This window comes from Natator depressus, chromosome 6 (assembly GCF_965152275.1).
Source record: "Natator depressus isolate rNatDep1 chromosome 6, rNatDep2.hap1, whole genome shotgun sequence".
NCBI classification, from domain to species: Eukaryota; Metazoa; Chordata; order Testudines; family Cheloniidae; genus Natator; species Natator depressus.
In genome coordinates this window covers 16,426,208-16,442,166 of record NC_134239.1, presented here as the reverse complement: position 1 = coordinate 16,442,166, position 15,959 = coordinate 16,426,208, and the positions used below count along the sequence as shown (strand labels likewise).

General features: G+C 55.6%; 2 protein-coding genes across 6 annotated transcripts; both read right to left on the bottom strand.

Moving 5' to 3' along the window:
• Positions 1 to 310: 310 nt before the first annotated feature.
• On the bottom strand, positions 311 to 5,400 carry TMEM216 (transmembrane protein 216). Of its 2 annotated transcripts, XM_074956868.1 has the most exons (5): positions 5,312 to 5,400; positions 2,772 to 2,873; positions 2,175 to 2,267; positions 1,550 to 1,751; positions 311 to 977 (listed from the first exon to the last, which is right to left on the bottom strand). In XM_074956868.1, exons 1-5 carry the CDS (start codon positions 5,322 to 5,324, stop codon positions 962 to 964), a joined length of 426 nt encoding a protein of 141 aa, XP_074812969.1. In that variant the 5' UTR covers positions 5,325 to 5,400; the 3' UTR covers positions 311 to 961. The 2 variants fall into 2 exon arrangements, with proteins under 2 accessions (XP_074812969.1, XP_074812970.1); XM_074956869.1 differs by lacking the exon at positions 5,312 to 5,400 and having other exon boundaries at positions 2,772 to 3,256.
• A 3,586-nt stretch (positions 5,401 to 8,986) lies between these two features.
• TMEM138 (transmembrane protein 138) lies at positions 8,987 to 15,923 on the bottom strand. Of its 4 annotated transcripts, none has more exons than XM_074954636.1 (6): positions 15,718 to 15,913; positions 15,125 to 15,270; positions 14,213 to 14,470; positions 13,343 to 13,514; positions 10,049 to 10,124; positions 8,987 to 9,717 (listed from the first exon to the last, which is right to left on the bottom strand). In XM_074954636.1, the coding sequence occupies exons 3-6, from the start codon at positions 14,338 to 14,340 to the stop codon at positions 9,605 to 9,607; spliced, it is 489 nt and encodes a 162-aa protein (XP_074810737.1). In that variant the 5' UTR covers positions 14,341 to 14,470; positions 15,125 to 15,270; positions 15,718 to 15,913; the 3' UTR covers positions 8,987 to 9,604. The 4 variants fall into 4 exon arrangements, 3 of the variants coding, with proteins under 3 accessions (XP_074810737.1, XP_074810735.1, XP_074810736.1); XM_074954634.1 differs by having other exon boundaries at positions 15,129 to 15,270; XR_012639815.1 differs by having other exon boundaries at positions 9,663 to 9,717; positions 13,232 to 13,514; positions 15,129 to 15,270; positions 15,718 to 15,923.
• Positions 15,924 to 15,959: the final 36 nt, after the last annotated feature.

Below are 15,959 nucleotides of genomic sequence, written 5' to 3'. Positions count from 1 at the left end.
GGGGCAGACAGTGCAGGCTGACATGGGCCTGGCCTGCCACCTGGAGCCGGCTGTTGGGAGGAGATGTGGCCCATGGGGAGGGAGGCGAGTTAATGGGGCTTCTCCAAGCCAGAGCAGTGCTATGTGGAGCAGAGAGCATTCATGTGCTCTGAAGTGGGAGGAGGTGGCTGTTGCTGCCCTCTAGTGGACCAGGGAGGGAGGTGCCTTCTTGCAGTCCCCTGGGGGAAGCCCTACTCTAATGAAAAGGCTCCAGGCAGCAGCAGTAGCAGAAAAATAAATATTTATTGGAAAATAGTATTGATTCGGAGGGTGCGAGAGGAGGGGAAAAAGTGCCACGAGTCACTGCTACAGCAAACAACACTGAATCTGGGGGAGCGGGTGCAAGCACCTCCCCATCAGTCACTGCACACATGCGATAGACAGGAGCTTATTAATACTTACAGGGGGGCCCTGGGTGTCTGCCCCTCCGCCCCCATGCTGAAATGGGAGGACACAGCAGGTGCAGGCATGATCCCTGGGGGTGTGGTCTGGGCCAGGGGCCACCTGGCCTTGTGTGCGTGGGCTCGGACAAACTCTAAGCCCTGGCTGTAGGGTCCAGAATGGGATCCATGACACCTCCCAGCAGCCTCTTCCCCCCTTTCCCCCCCAATGCCTGGCAGGTGGGGGAGGGCGGTGCCTGCAGCGGGTGAGTGATGCCTGGGCACATGGAATGGCTGCTTCATGAGGCGCCAGGTCTGGGATGCGAGTTACAGTCTCTCTCCAAGTCGCTGGGCACGCCAGCGGTGGCTTCCTGCCCAGGAGGGGCTGATGTGGAATGAGGCTGTGGCTGGGTCTAGCTCTGCTCCAAGGGGCTGGGACACTGCCATCAGACCAGCTGTGGAGGGAGGGAATGCGTGGCCTCGGTCCCAGGCACTGGGGCAATGCATAGCCTTGTCTGGTCCGGAACAGCCTGGATGGAGCTTTAGTACGAGTCCACCCTAGAGGGAGATAAACAGGAGAGAGCCTGGCCGTCAATAGCAGCCTCTCCAACCCCACCCTGCACAGGGCTCTGGCTGGGGGCAGCTTCCCTCACATCCCTGGGCAACCCTATCACCCCAACTGCTTCCCCACCCTCCCGTGAATCTGTCTTCGTAGTGGGGAGAGGCAGCCAATCAGAGGAGAGGAGTGCAGATGAGGAAACCGAGGCAGGGCAGTCAGGAATGGCACCCAGGAGTCCTGATCCCCAGGCATGTGCATGAGCCGCTTGCCCAGCCTTTCCTGTTTGTATCATCAGCGTTTTCTCTCCCCACGTTCCCTCCCTCACCCTGTCTCCACCACAGCCTCCCTCTTTGCCCATTACCTAGTTATTCCCTCATTTCCACTAGCCCAGGAATGGTCCAGTCTCCCCCAGTCCCAGTGCTTTTTCACCCCTTGGATCCTGTCTCCCTCCCCATCCCAGCTCCTCCCCTGCCCCATGTTACCCCTCCAGACCCTGCCCACACCTGCTCAGTCTCCCACTGCCTCCCAGTGCTGCTGCTTCTCAGGGCAGGAAGGGGCGGGGGTTGGGTACCTAGAGAAGGAGGCCAGGGTGAGGATGCCCAGGAGCAGCTCGACAGCGTAGAAGAGCAGCAGGATGGCATTGAGGATGGCCTCCAGCCGCAGGGCGTAGGTCTGCAGCAGCAGGTAATAGGCCGCCATCACGGCCGCTGGGAATGTCAAGGCCAGGCTGATGGAGAGCGGCACCTTCCGCTGGCACAGGTTCCCCTTGGAGCCTGCCACGTGGCACAGTTAGTAAGGCAACTGATCCCTACCCTGCAGCCAGTCACGCACGCAGCTTCCTGGAGGGGCACGACTGTGGGGACAGACTGCTGGGGGATTGGGATATGGAGCCTATCCCCTCTAGGACACAGGCTCCAATCCAGCCCAAGGGCAGGGAATGGGACATGGAGCCTTTCCTCTCTAGGGCTCTGGCTCCAATCTGGCCCCGGTCCAGGGACCTGGATGGCTCAGGCAAAGAGCTCTTCAGCTCAAGGCACTGATCCATCTCCAAGCTGAGTGAGCAAAAGTCAGTCATGTGCTGGCTGCTTGGCGGCCCAATGAAATCAGGCACCAGTCCAGCCCTCTCAGAGGTGTTTGCCCGCAAGGGGCTGCTCGCCTTGTTGTTCCAGAGCTGGCTGTTAATCTTAGGCACTCACCAAAAAATATCCGAGTGACTTCAATGCCGAGGTAGAGGAAGAGCATGACAAGATCCAAGGCCAGGTTGGCAGAGGGGTATGGTAATAGCAGCCCTGTGAACACAAGTCACCTGTTTCAGGAGGAGTGCAAGGCCCCCAAACCCTCTTTCTGGCATGTCACTGTCCCTCACCCAGGACAGGCTCCTAAGGAAGGGGAGATGGCCGTGAATAGCTAGTGGTTCTCAGCCTGAAGGCCTTCCTCCAGGGACAGCAAGTCTGGGGAGAGCCCCAGAGAGGTGCCAGCAGGACCACAGAAATGCAGCGCAGAGAGAGGCTCATCTAACGGGTCCTGGCCCTTGCTCAGCATCAGAGCCAAATGCTAATGGCTTCCTCTTACTCCTCCTCCCACCAGACGCAGCCCTGCAACGGGCTGGGAGTAGCTGAAACGCATGCATGGGCTGAGAGGCCTGAGGGTCTTGGGTGCAATAAGTCAGCTGGCACACCACTGGGCTTGTCCTGCCTGCCTTGCCCTCAGTCAAGTGGCACTTGATGGCACAGCACAGCGGGCAGCCCTAGTGATCTGAAATGGAGGCTGGAATGGCAGCGGAGGGAACTCACCTTTATAGATGAATATGAAGATCTCCAGGAGGAAGTAAGTGGCATAATACCATCCATTGAGGAAGAGCAGGATTTCCAGGGGTGTAGAGGAGAGCTGGCGGCCTAGGGGATGGGCAAATGAACAGCATGAATGGGCAAGGTGCTGCTCCCCATGCAGGCCTGCCGCCCTCATTCTTCCCTACAAAGGGGGCAGAGGAAGCCAGAAGGGCCTGAGCTGCATTAACCCCTAACTCCCCATGGGAGCCCCGTCCTCGTAGGATGAGGGATTGTCTGTCTCTCTGAGATAGGCTGAACACAAGGGACTGACTCAGAGGATAGGTGGTCAAGGTACTGGCCTGGATCCCTTCCCAGCTCTGCAACAGGCTCCTTGCATGACCCTGGTCAAGCCACTAAGCACAGACTTACAAACAGATGTAGGCACCTAAAGATGTAGAGAGGTGCCCACCTGCCTCTTTAGGCACCTCAAAATCTGACGCTGAGTCTCTCTGGGCCTCAGTTTCCCATCTGTAAAATGAGGATAAGAATCCTTCCTTTCTCCGAGCTTTTGTCTATTTTGTTTCACTGGGACAGGGGCTGGTTCTCGCAATGCATTAGTGCAGCACAATGGAGCCCTGGTCTCAGCTGGGGCTGCTGGGTGCTATTGTGATTTCACAGCGTCTAAGGCCAGAAAGGATCACTGAGTCTGACCTCCTGTATAGCACAGGTTGCCAAGTTACCCCAGAGGCTGGGTGAGCTGCCACTTGGGGCTGACCTCACTTCTGGCATGAGTCCAGTAACGTGTTTGACTAAAGCATCTTCCAGAGAGGTGATGTGAATCCCCCATTTCCCTGGGTCATTTTTGCCCGTGGTCTGTCCCCTCACTGTTGGGAACATGGGCCTACTGTCTAATTTTAATTTGTCCAGCTTCAGCTTCCAGCCGTTGGTTCGTGGTCAGCTCTTCTCTGCTAGAAGCAGGCAGTGTGGGTCTCTAAGCCTCTCCACTTTCTGTCTGCAGGCAGGAGCTTTCCCCACTATATTTTGGTTTTTCTCCCTCTGCTTGGTGCCACTCTTGGCAGGAAGAGGATTTCTGAGAACAGGACAGTGGTATTTAAAAAGAAAACCTGGCAGGGCAGCAGGTCCAGCTAAGATCAAAGAGCTCCTGCACATGCCCAGCTGCACAGTAGGGTGCTACCTGCCCTACTTTACAGCTGGGTGTCAGGCAGCAAGGAGTGAAATTCAGCAGCAGGAGCTGGTTTCGCAGACTCTCCAAGCTGGCTGTTCCTAGTTGCTTGGTGCTTCAGACCAAAGTGAAACATGGACTCCAACAGCAGTGATGTGGCAGACAAGCTGTCAGCTGTGTGGGCTGGTCTTTCAGCAGCAGAACATGATGTTTTGGAAGTAATAAGCCAGAGACCCATAGCTGTTGTCTTCTGTTCTGACTGGGGTGAAATAAAGTTCCCAGGAATATGTCTGTAAAGGGTGGATTCTCTGTGACTTTAAGTATTTAAACCACGATTTGAGGACTTCAGTAACTCAGCCAGAGGTTAGGGGTCTATTTCAGGAGTGGGTGGGTGGGTGAGGTTCTGTGGCCTGCAATGTGCAGGGGGTCAGACTAGATCGGGGGTGAGGAAACTACGGGCCAGAGGCCACATGAGGCCCTTCAAATGTTTTAATCTGGCCCTCGAGCTTCCGCCAGGGAGCGGGGTGTGAAACTTGGCCCATCCTGGACTAGATGATCATGATGGTCCCTTTGGACCTTAAAGTCTATAAGATGACAGAACCCTGTAGTAAGCGGTGTTTTCAAGGTACCGATAGATTGTAATCAGGTTTGTGATGAGAATGGATCTCAGTGCCAAAGCTAACGCTGCCTGACTCCTGACTGTTTTCATCCCAGCCCCTGCTGGCTGTAGCTCTGTACTTTGCATTGAGGCTTCCAGGCCTGGGCTCTGAGGACGAGCTGCTTTTCAGCACCCTTTGAGCCAGCCGGGGGCAGTGGATCTGGGTGGGGAGGTGCCCGGTGCTTTCCTGAGAGAGAAAATCTGCTCATTTCGTTTTTAAGCCAGCTCCTGAAGGTGCAGGAGGGGGCGATTGGGCAGGGACACCCTCTCCATCACCACCTGGGGAGATAGGCTTGGAGGCAATCGGGGGAAACAGGGCTGGGGGGGGGGCACAGTTCCGTCCATGGGGTGGGGGAAGCAGAGGCAGGTGGCCCCCCTGGGATGGAGTGGGGGAAGGGACGTGCCCCTCCCCCCCGTGAAGGGGAAGGTCAAGGACCCTTCCCGCGAGAACGGGGTAACGTGGCAGCCCCAGGGTGGTCAAGGAAGTGGGGGGGGTCACGTGGCACCCCATGTAGCAGGTGGGGCAGGGGGACGTGCGCCCCCGAAGGTGGGGATAGGGAGGTCACGTGTCTTTCCCGCAAGGATTAGGAGTCACGTGGCACAGCCCCCCAGGGATGCTGCCGCCCCGTGCTCGGTGAAGGCTCCTGGGGAGGGTGTCCCACGCACTGGGCTGGGCGGGGGAGGAGGGAAATCTGGGATCCCCTCCCCCAGTCCCGCACTTACTTCTAGGCGCCATCTTCCATCTCCATGGAAACTGCCACCCAGCGCCATCGCTTCCGGGATCGCGGGAGGGGGAAGCGGAAGTGCGGGGCCAGAGCGGCTCGCGCCGCTCCATCCGGCTCAGCCCCGCGGTTCGATGGTGCGGGAGGACCCGCAGGGCCCTGAGCAGCGAGGGCTACGTTGGGTGGCGGAGGCCGGGCTGGGGCTCTGCGTAAAGCTCCAGCTCCCGGAGTCCCGAGATCTCCTCTCGCCCCCGAGCCGTGGGCGGCCCCACGGGGGACTGCAGGCTCAGACGCCCCCCCATTGATTATTGGTTTAACACCTGGGTTCGACGCCCGTCTCCTGTCTGCGCGGCTCGTTCCCTTTGCACACACGCAGCTGGCGACATTGCGATGCTCCCCCGACCTCTTGCCTCGAGGAGCTGGGGGTTTATGGCGAGACTTGGCAACGCTGCGATTGGCTCCTCCTCCTGTCCAGGGGCTGATGGTTAATATTGGGGGCCTCATAGTCCCCAAACGACCCCTGGCACCGCTTCCCAATGATGCCCTGCTCCTGCCTTCGGCACCCCGACCCACAGACCATACAGGTGATTTGGAGATATCCCTCCCCCTGCATTGGTGTAATCCCCATTCCTCACCAGGGACCCCCACATTCCCTTCCCCTAAGCAGCATAGCTGGGTCACTTTCCGACCTCGTCCGCTCAGCAGTGCAGCCTGTCTGGAAAAAGGAAATACCATGCTTCTGAATTATGGAATTTATTTCTGAGTAACTCCCGAGCTGTACTCCCTCTGCTCTGATCACCACCAGACACCATCCAGGTCCCCTGCTCTGGAGCAGGCAGCTTGGAAATAAACCAATTCTGAAAACACAGCTTACTGGCAAGCTGAAGAGTTTCTCCATTCAGCTGAGAACATTAGGCTAGCAAGTGCTTCATGTTCTCGCCCCTCCAAGATTGGGGTGGCATGGGAAACAAGGGCTGTGTTATGTGGGTCTATATGTAACTCTGCCTGCCCTATGTTATGGCACTATTCCCCATACAAACTTCTACCCTGGTCTTTACCAAGACTCTGCACCCTGCCGAGCCCTCCAACACAGGCTGATGGAGGAATTCAGCAGTTGCTTATTCAGTCCATGCAGTAATGCCTACTGTGCAGTAGGAATGCAGACCCTACTGCTTCCAGCGCCAGTCAAGGTGACCAGATGTCCCCATTTTATAGGGACAGTCCCGATATTTGGGGCTTTTTCTTATATAGGCAACAATTACCCCCACCCCATCCTGATTTTTCACATTTGCCATCTGGTCACCCTAACCGGTATTGTCTTATTGTCTCCTGCCTACTGCTTAGATTGTCAGCTCTTTAGGGTGGCAGCCATCTCTGTTCTGTGTTTCTCAAGTGCCTAGCTCAGCAGGGCCCTGATCCATGACTGGGGAACGACTAAACACCACAGAAAGAAAAGGAGTACTTGTGGCACCTTAGAGACTAACCAATTTATTTGAGCATAAGCTTTTGTGAGCTACAGCTCACTTCATCAGATGCATACTGTGGAAAGTGTAGAAGATCTTTTTATACACACAAAGCATGAAAAAATGGGTGTTTACCACTATAAAAGGTTTTCTCTCCCCCCACCCCACTCTCCTGCTGGTAATAGCTTATCTAAAGTGATCACTCTCCTTACATTGTGTATGATAATCAAGGTGGGCCATTTCCAGCACAAATCCAGGGTTTAACAAGAATGTCTGGAGGGGAGAGGGGTAGGAAAAAACAAGGGGAAATAGGCTTGAATAGAGACTGGGAGTGGCTAAGTCATTATGCAAGGTAACCTAAGTTAATTGTATCCAATTTGCAAATGAATTCCAATTCAACAGTCTCTCGCTGGAGTCTGGTTTTGAAGTTTTTTTGTTGTAATATCGCAACTTTCATGTCTGTAATCACGTGACCAGAGAGATTGAAGTGTTCTCCGACTGGTTTATGAATGTTATAATTCTTGACATCTGATTTGTGTCCATTTATTCTTTTACGTAGAGGCTGTCCAGTTTGACCAATATACATGGCAGAGGGGCATTGCTGGCACATGATGGCATATATCACATTGGTGGATGTGCAGGTGAACGAGCCTCTGATAGTGTGGTTGATGTTATTAGGCCCTGTGATGGTGTCCCCTGAATAGATATGTGGGCACAGTTGGAAACGGGCTTTGTTGCAAGGATAGGTTCCTGGATTAGTGGTTCTGTTGTGTGGTATGTGGTTGCTGGTGAGTATTTGCTTCAAGTTGGGGGGCTGTCTGTAGGCAAGGACTGGCCTGTCTCCCAAGATTTGTGAGAGTGTTGGGTCATCCTTCAGGATAGGTTGTAGATCCTTAATAATGCGTTGGAGGGGTTTTAGTTGGGGGCTGAAGGTGACGGCTAGTGGCATTCTGTTATTTTCTTTGTTAGGCCTGTCCTGTAGTAGGTGACTTCTGGGAACTCTTCTGGCTCTATCAATCTGTTTCTTCACTTCCGCAGGTGGGTATTGTAGTTGTAAGAATGCTTGATAAAGATCTTGTAGGTGTTTGTCTCTGTCTGAGGGGTTGGAGCAAATGCGGTTGTATTGCAGAGCTTGGCTGTAGACAATGGACCCCTCTGCCATGTACATTGGTCAAACTGGACAGTCTCTACGTAAAAGAATAAATGGACACAAATCAGATGTCAAGAATTATAACATGCATAAACCAGTCGGAGAACACTTCAATCTCTCTGGTCACGCGATTACAGACATGAAAGTTGCGATATTACAACAAAAAAACTACAAAACCAGACTCCAGCAAGAGACTGTTGAATTGGAATTCATTTGCAAATTGGATACAATTAACTTAGGCTTGAATAGAGACTGGGAGTGGCTAAGTCATTATGCAAGGTAACCTCTTTCCCCTTGTTTTTTCCTACCCCTCTCCCCTCCAGACATTCTTGGTAAACCCTGGATTTGTGCTGGAAATGGCCCACCTTGATTATCATACACATTGTAAGGAGAGTGATCACTTTAGATAAGCTATTACCAGCAGGAGAGTGGGGTGGGGGGAAAGAAAACCTTTTGTAGTGAAAAGAAAAGGAGTACTTGTGGCACCTTAGAGACTAACCAATTTATTTGAGCATGAGCTTTCGTGAGCTACAGCTCACGATGCATCCGATGAAGTGAGCTGTAGCTCATGAAAGCTCATGCTCAAATAAATTGGTTAGTCTCTAAGATGCCACAAGTACTCCTTTTCTTTTTGCGAATACAGACTAACACGGCTGTTACTCTGAAACCTTTTGTAGTGGTAAACACCCATTTTTTCATGCTTTGTGTGTATAAAAAGATCTTCTACACTTTCCACAGTATGCATCCGATGAAGTGAGCTGTAGCTCACGAAAGCTTATGCTCAAATAAATTGGTTAGTCTCTAAGGTGCCACAAGTACTCCTTTTCTTTTTGCGAATACAGACTAACACGGCTGTTACTCTGAAACCTAAACACCACAGACAGCTCAGCAGCTGCAGGGAGAGTGTGTGTCCTGGCCATTGGACTCCTGCCTCCAGTATGGGAATTAGCTGCAATGTGGGCTAGAACAGAACAGTGTTTGGGGGCGGGGGACACATAGGATAGACCAGGGCCTGGGGTAAGGAGGGTGCACCCAAAACATGCACACACAAGGAGGTTTCTGGAAAATGAAGCCAATTTATTGTCTCATAATTTACAAAAATACACAGGTACAAAAGGAGGGTCTACCACCACGACAGGCCTAATGCTGAGCGGCTAGGACAGGCTGAGTCCTGGCATCTCATCCCACCAGATATGCAAAGCGGAGGCCAAATGGAGCCAATACCGACAGGACCCCATTGGTCAGGCGGCGAGTGAGCTGTGCGTAGGGCTGATGGAAGGATTGTTCTGGATGAAGAGGAGCCACGCTGCAGTTACAGGACAGGAGTCCTGAGCCAAACCTGCTTGGCACTTCGGATCACTCCTCAGAGAGGCTGCAGCTGGGTCCAGAGAGAAAGGGGCAGGAGTGGCTCGCTGATCTGGAAGAGGGGAGTGGAATGAGGTCTTGGAGATGAGGGAGAGCCTGAGCGGGCAACCAGGAAAGCAGCAGGTGCGAGGATGACACGTCTCTTGATGGGACCTCTCCAGCCTGTTTAGTTCGTGGGATGGAGCACGAGACCAGGCTTGAGAGACACTGGCTTCTCAGACAGCCGATAGAGAGCACAGGTGGAACAGGGGGCACCATGCCAGCCAGCTGGGAGCAGCCACGGACCAGCCACGGCTCTGGGTCCTGGAGGAAGCCATCAGCTGCGGACCTGAGCAAACTCCTTGCGCAGCCATAGGGAGTCCTGGTAGAAGCGGGGGTCACCCAGGTGCAAGGCCGTCCTCTTGTAGAAGTAGCAGTACAGCACAGCCGCTGGGGACAGCGAGAGGAAGGTGAGACAATACAGCCGGCTCGGGAATGTCCTCTCCCCCACCCCATCCTCCATCTGCTGGATCACCCCAGTGTGCCCTGGGGACCTCCAGGACAGATAGAGCCTCACTGAGATCCAGCACCCATGGGAAGGGGTTGGTACAGCTTATGGGAACGTAGAGCTGCCATTCCCTAACAAACCCACCCCAAGTCCAGCCTGGAGAGACTGCAGGGAAGGCCCATGGGGTCAGCCCACTGCCAGCTCTGGTAGCTCTGCTTTGGGGCTGTTGTCTGTGTTTGTGTGTTGGGGTCCATGATGGAGCTTGGCCCTTACCCAGCCGCTGGAACACAAAGAGGGCCTGCAGCCCGTCCGTCCACACAAAGTGGGTGGCGTTTTTCCAGCGCAGGTTCTGAAGGAAAGAGAGGCACAAGGGACATCAGGGGCAGGAAATGGCCACGCAAGTGCCTGCCCGGCCCACCACAGAGCTCAGACGCTGGGCCCCTTAACTCACTTCCTTGCTCCTCTCTTCTCCGGGCTGCTCCATTCAGTCACCTCCCCCTGTCACTTACTCCAGATCCCCAGTGAGAAGCAGCTCTCTATCTCCCCAGGGCTAGAGGACTCCCCCTAGTGGCTGAGCCCCTCAGCAGAGGGAGAAATGCATCATCACTGTACTGATCCACTTTCCAAAGCAACCTTTTCCCAACAAGAACCATCCCCCTCTCTGAGTCTGTCCCTGGGGCCCAGCTGTCTAGAGATCTCCCTCCTCTTCCCTATGAGCGGGGGTGTGAGTGCCAGGGAGCAGCTCAGGGAGCACACAAAGGTTAATCAGATCAGCGGATTTATACAGAACACCAAGACCTAGTCGAGCTTCCCAACACAGATCCCAGAAAATCCTCTTAAATCCCACTGCCCAGCTATGGCCCATGGGCAGCACCAGCCAGGGGAAGCTGCCAGGCAGACGCCCTCCCAGTTACTTGCATTGGCACCTTAGCGGGATAGGGTCTGGAGGTCTGAGCACAGGACTGGGAGTCAGGACATCTGGGTTGGGTTCCCAGCTCAGCTGCTCACTAACTCGGTGGCTTTGGGCAAGTCACCTAGGCACCTATATACTTCTGAGGAGCTGGGCCTAACTCCCACTGATTTCAATGGGAGTTAGGCACCTAAATACCTTTGAGGATTTGACCCTTAGCCCCTCTCTGTGCCCGGGTGTCACCCTCTGTGCAGGGAGGCAGGTGGGAGATGATGCTTGTGGCTCCCTGTTTCATGGGGGGGGCGAGGCAGAGGGGGACCACGGTGGCTGCTGTGCTGCATTCATGGCAGCAAAGGCAGCTGGTATCTGGCTGGCAGTGCCTCACCATGATGCCCTGCTCCATCGGGTTACGCGCATTAGTGGTTCTTATTACTGATATTCTGCAGCCCCAAATGGTCAAATACAATACAAGTGGCTAGTTTATTATCCAGTGGCTTTGGGCCAGGTACTAGACCCGTCCAGCTGGTCACCCCAGTGCTCAGCCCCAGCGTCTCAGAGCCAAGCAGCAGCCCCAGCAGAGAAATGGGATTTGTGGGGCTAGCCCTTTAAGAGACTGGGAATGTCACAGCAGGTGAGATCAAAGGTGTGTGTGTGTGTGGGGGGGGGTTCAGTGCCTAAGAGACAGGGCAGAAAAGAGTTAACGGGAGTGGCGAGGAGGGGATGGTGGGTGTCCTGAGGGTGCAGGGAGAGCAACCCTCCCTACCCTTCTCCGAGGAGGGCAGGGTACAAGCAGAGCTGTCAGCAGCTGTGCTCGCTCCAACCCAATCTGGGACGGACACTCGCAGCCTGTGGCTCCTGCGACCAGCTGCACCCCTGAGCGCTGGCTCCTGGTGGGGATTTATCCCATGTAATGCCTTGCATGGACATTGGCACTGCTCACCCAAGGATTAGCCTTGTTGGTGGGGAAGCCATTCCAGCAAGACTCTAAAGCAGGCTTCGGAGCTTTCCAGGGCAAGTACCGACCAGGCCAGGCATCCCTGAAAATGCAGCTCCCTAGGGCTCCCGCACAGGATCCAACCCAGGATGCACTTGTTCATCTGTTAGACCCTGATCAGAACCGGTGAGACCAGGAGCTGCTAGTCAGGTGGGAGCAGAAAAGGGAAGGAGGGGGATTTCAAAGGGAAAGGCTCTTGCTGTACCGCCCTTTCATGGGTACCACAGTTAAGGACACAGGTCAGTTTCCACCCTAGCTCCAGCAGTCCCCTGCCAGACAGTGTTCTCTGGGGCCTGGCTTCTGCTGAGCAGTTTTAGATGGAGCAAAATCCTTTTGGGAGGAAGTGATGGGATATCAACAGACTGGCCAATGGCCGGAGCTGTGCCAGGAGGGGGTGGGCTACCCCACTAGATTGATCTGTGTCGCCACTCCACCACCCCTTAAGGAGTGAACACCTCCGATTTCCCCACTGTGAGTATTGTGATCACTCCCAAGACAGCTCCTGAGGGCAGAACTGATGCCTCCGCCATCCTCTGGCCCCAGCCGCCAAGGGAGGAGTTGGATTCAAATGTATTTTTGAATCCCAAACTATCCCCGCTCCAAATAAACTCTCACTGTGGAGTTGCCTCCCCCGGCCACGTTTCCCACCATGGCATCAAGAGAACACAAGGCCCAGGACACCAGCACCTGCCGATGGCCATGAAACAGGCTGCTGTGCGAGGCCCCGATCCTGCTCTCGGCAGTGGGGACTCTGCTTGAAGTGGTTGGGAGGGCTGCTCGCAGACCCAAGTCAGTCAAGTCCCCGAAGAGCCGTAGCTGACTATGCTGCCTAGTGGGAGGAGCAGCTCTCCCCAAATCTGGCAGATGGGGTGGGCTTCTGCCCGGCCCCATGGCCGATATCCAAGAAGAGAGGGGGAGGCTGGGGAGGCACACGTGCCCCCAAAGAAAGGATCTGAGTTGGGGAAGAACAATGCTTTCTGTCACAAGCTGGGAGGAAGGTGCTGGGGAAGGTCTGCACGGAGCCCAGCTGAGCTCCCTCCAAGGGAGAGGAGAGGAAGTGGGGCTTCTGTCCCTCCTCCCCCTCCACTCCAGGCCCAATCCCCCTGCTTCAAACATGGGTGAATCCCCCAATCAGGGAGGGGCCGCGTGTAAGGGTGCTTTGCGGCAGCTCCCGGTACCTCACTCCTCTCCTTAGAGTGCCCCACTCTCTCCAGCGATGCACTGCTGCCTCTTTGGGAGACAGAAACATTCCACAGAGCAGCAATCCTCCCTCTCTGGAGCTGCAAGGCGAGAGGGGCCCTGAGTGAAGCTCTGACCTCTCCAAGCTCAGGGGTCAGCCCTCTTCCCTCAGGATAAGCTGCTCTCCAGAAGGAGGCCAAGACAACACACCACTTACAGAGTGTGGCAGGACTGGCTTGGTGTGCGAGGGGATTTTGGCCCTCTCTAAACCTTCATGCCAAAGGGGGGCTAGCAGAGCAGATGGGCCGGAGTCTAGCTGGGGCAGGACATCCGGCCAGTGGTGGTTCTGAGACTACAAGAATGGGTATCATACCAGATGCACCAGGGTCCCAGGTGCTCCGGAAGAGGGTGAGCTACCCATCTAGACAGATGCGTACAGCTGTTCCTACGCCCCCTGAGACTCCAGAGCCCAGTCCTGCCTTACCATGACCCAGACATGGAAGGCGATGCTCAGAACCAGGTAAGCCGCCGACAGGACAATGGTCCCTTTAAACTTGTGGAAGAGGAGGTTGACCAGGCCGGCTTGGAAGACAAAGGTGTTGAAAAACATGAGGAAGATGATGATGATGTTGAAGAGGATGGCAATATCCTGGATGCTGCGGGGAGACAGATGCCATGAGCACACAGCACTTCCAGAGACCACAGCCCTCCCTGGGGCCATGTGCTGGACACAGTGGTCAACTCAAGCCTTGCCCTCTGCCCCAGGGGGTGTCCCAGCTGTCCTGGCCTACACAGCAAAACACAAAGCCTGTGCTGGAACAACACCGTGCACCAGGCCCCTGGGAGGAGAGGCAGCCAGCTCTGGGTGGTTCCTCCAGCCGAAGCAGCCCCTCCTAGTGCAGTAATTTGCTGCTTTGATAATTGATCTGGGCAGACACAGATGTTCCTCCCCAGATCTTTATGTAACAGACACTTGGCTTAGTGCCAAGAACACAGGCTGTCTCTGGGAATGGAGCCACTGTCCACAGACCAGATTCTCCCTGCAGCTACGCCCCACTTCCCCCCTGGCAGCTAGTAACTGATGCTTCAGAGGAAGGCAGTCAGGTACTGCTGCACACTGCAGGGGAATGAGGACAAAACCTTCTCCAAGTCCTCCCCCTGCACTCCATTGCCTCAGTTTGTCCTCTCTTCCCCCTTCTCCCCATTTACTTGGCCACAGTGGCAGCGAGCCAGAAGAGAACCCAGGGCTCCTGACTCCCAGTCCCCTGCTCTAACCACTAGCCCGCACTCCCTCCCACAACTGAGAAGTGAACCCAGCTCTCCCAGTTCCAACCGCTAGTCCCTGCTGCCTCACATGAAGAGCACGAGCTGGATGACGGGGGCCGTGCGGAGCAGCTCCGAGAAGGAGTTGACAAAGAGGTCATAGACGAGCAGCAGGAACTGCAGGGAGAGCACCAGGCTGTAGTTACTAGTCCGGAGCATCTTCCTTTCCCAGGGCTGCGGGCCCTCAGCGTGTGCATTCCAGAGAACAGAGCCAGCTCATCCTCAGGGCCAGAGGGGCTTAGGCTCCCCTCCTGCACCACAGCCTCTCCCTACAGCTGAGCTCTGGAGTCTGGAAGAGAAGATCAGAAGGGGTCTGTCTCCAGCAGGGCCTGTGGCAAATGCCTACCTGACCTAGGAGTGAAGCTGCAGCTCAACCAAGAGCCCAGCTTGGCCAGGGGTTTCCCCCAAACTGCTTCACATGCCCCCAAACAGTGGGCCCAAATCCATGGCACCTTCTCAGTTTCAGCTACCCAGCACCAAGCTCCGGGCTAGAGAGCAAAGATGTTTACAAAAGGACACCCTTAAGAGTCATAGCAGTAATCCTGGACTCCCTTCACCCAGAAGACAGGTGCTCTCCTACCTAGAGGCTGCAGGCATACCAGGGAGAGGATCTCAGGGGATCCATGCAGAGCCATGCCCTAACCAGGGTGCTCTCTACCCTGTGGGTCATAGTCAGAGGGCTCAAGAGCTCTTGTTCTGTCTGATCAGGTTACTTGAGGGTTATGGCAGAGAATGCATTTGGAGGGGGGTGGGGAGGACATGACCCTGGAGGAAGAATGAGAGGAGACAGAATCTTGGTGGGTTACAGATGCCCATAAGGGAGGAGGATCATAAATACATTTGGGGTTGGGACCCAGCGGGGGCACAGTCACAGTGGTAGTGGTGTGAAGGGACACAGGGTTGAGCAGAGAGCGATGCGGTGATCTTGTTTAGGGCAACTCACGCACAGCCTGAGACTGCAGCAGAGGGATCCTTCCTGGAGACTCGGGATCACCCCAGAGCAGGGTGGAGGAGACAAGGAATAGGAGCTGGGGCACGTTGCCACACCAGGGATGAGGTTTTACCCACCCGTGGGAAGGGGATATGAGTCTGTCCATAGAAGAAAAGAGGAAATGCACTTCAGAGCCAGCCCCCCCACCCGCCTTCTCTGATTGCAACAACGTGGGGGGGGGTAACAAATTGGGTCACCCCCAGGGGGAGGGGCTACAATACTAGGGGATCGCACATAGGTGGGGGCAGGAAGATCAGGGCGAATCCCTGCCAACATTTACGGGGGTGGGGGGGGCGATTCTGGGACATCGCAATTGAATCCCTCTTAATTCAGCGCCTCCGAGGATTCGGGACCCAGGAGCTTTCTGATGCCTCCACACCTAGGGCCCCCCCGGGGTTCCGCCCAGGGAACCCCCCGATTACCGGCCCCCGAGCCAGGGAACCCCGGTTGCACAACCAGGGGGCAACGGCCCAATCGCGCCCCCTACGGTTCCCCTGGGCGCAGCTGCGTTCCCCCCGCCGGCCCAGGCCGGGCCTCGCACGTACCTCGGGCCGCCATCTTCCATCCCCATGGAGACCGCACGGCCATTGGCGACCGGTCCGGCCGGTGGAACCGGAAGCGCTCAGAGAGAAGCCGGGGCACCTCTGGATCCCAATAGGATCATAGAGTGGCGCTGAGTTCTTCCCTTCTGCCCGTTTCTGTGAGTCGCGGAGGCTGCTGGGTGGCGAAGACTCCATTTCCCATAGTGCCGCGGGGAGGGCGCGACCCGGAAGTGCCTGCGCGCGGG

What these genes read in the sequence shown, in the direction of transcription:
- TMEM138 (XM_074954636.1), bottom strand. Translation starts at nt 14,340, where the DNA reads ATGCTCCGGACTAGTAACTACAGCCTGGTGCTCTCCCTGCAGTTCCTG. An exon ending in ATCCAGCTCGTGCTCTTCAT is followed by an intron (nt 13,515 to 14,212) that starts GTGAGGCAGCAG and finishes GTCTCCCCGCAG; the next exon opens with CATCCAGGATATTGCCATCC. An exon ending in CTTTGTGTTCCAGCGGCTGG is followed by an intron (nt 9,718 to 10,048) that starts GTAAGGGCCAAG and finishes CGCTGTCCCCAG; the next exon opens with CGGCTGTGCTGTACTGCTAC.
- TMEM216 (XM_074956869.1), bottom strand. Translation starts at nt 2,943, where the DNA reads ATGAGGGCGGCAGGCCTGCATGGGGAGCAGCACCTTGCCCATTCATGC. An exon ending in CTTCATATTCATCTATAAAG is followed by an intron (nt 2,268 to 2,771) that starts GTGAGTTCCCTC and finishes TTGTGTTCACAG; the next exon opens with GGCTGCTATTACCATACCCC. An exon ending in AGTCACTCGGATATTTTTTG is followed by an intron (nt 1,752 to 2,174) that starts GTGAGTGCCTAA and finishes GCCACGTGGCAG; the next exon opens with GCTCCAAGGGGAACCTGTGC.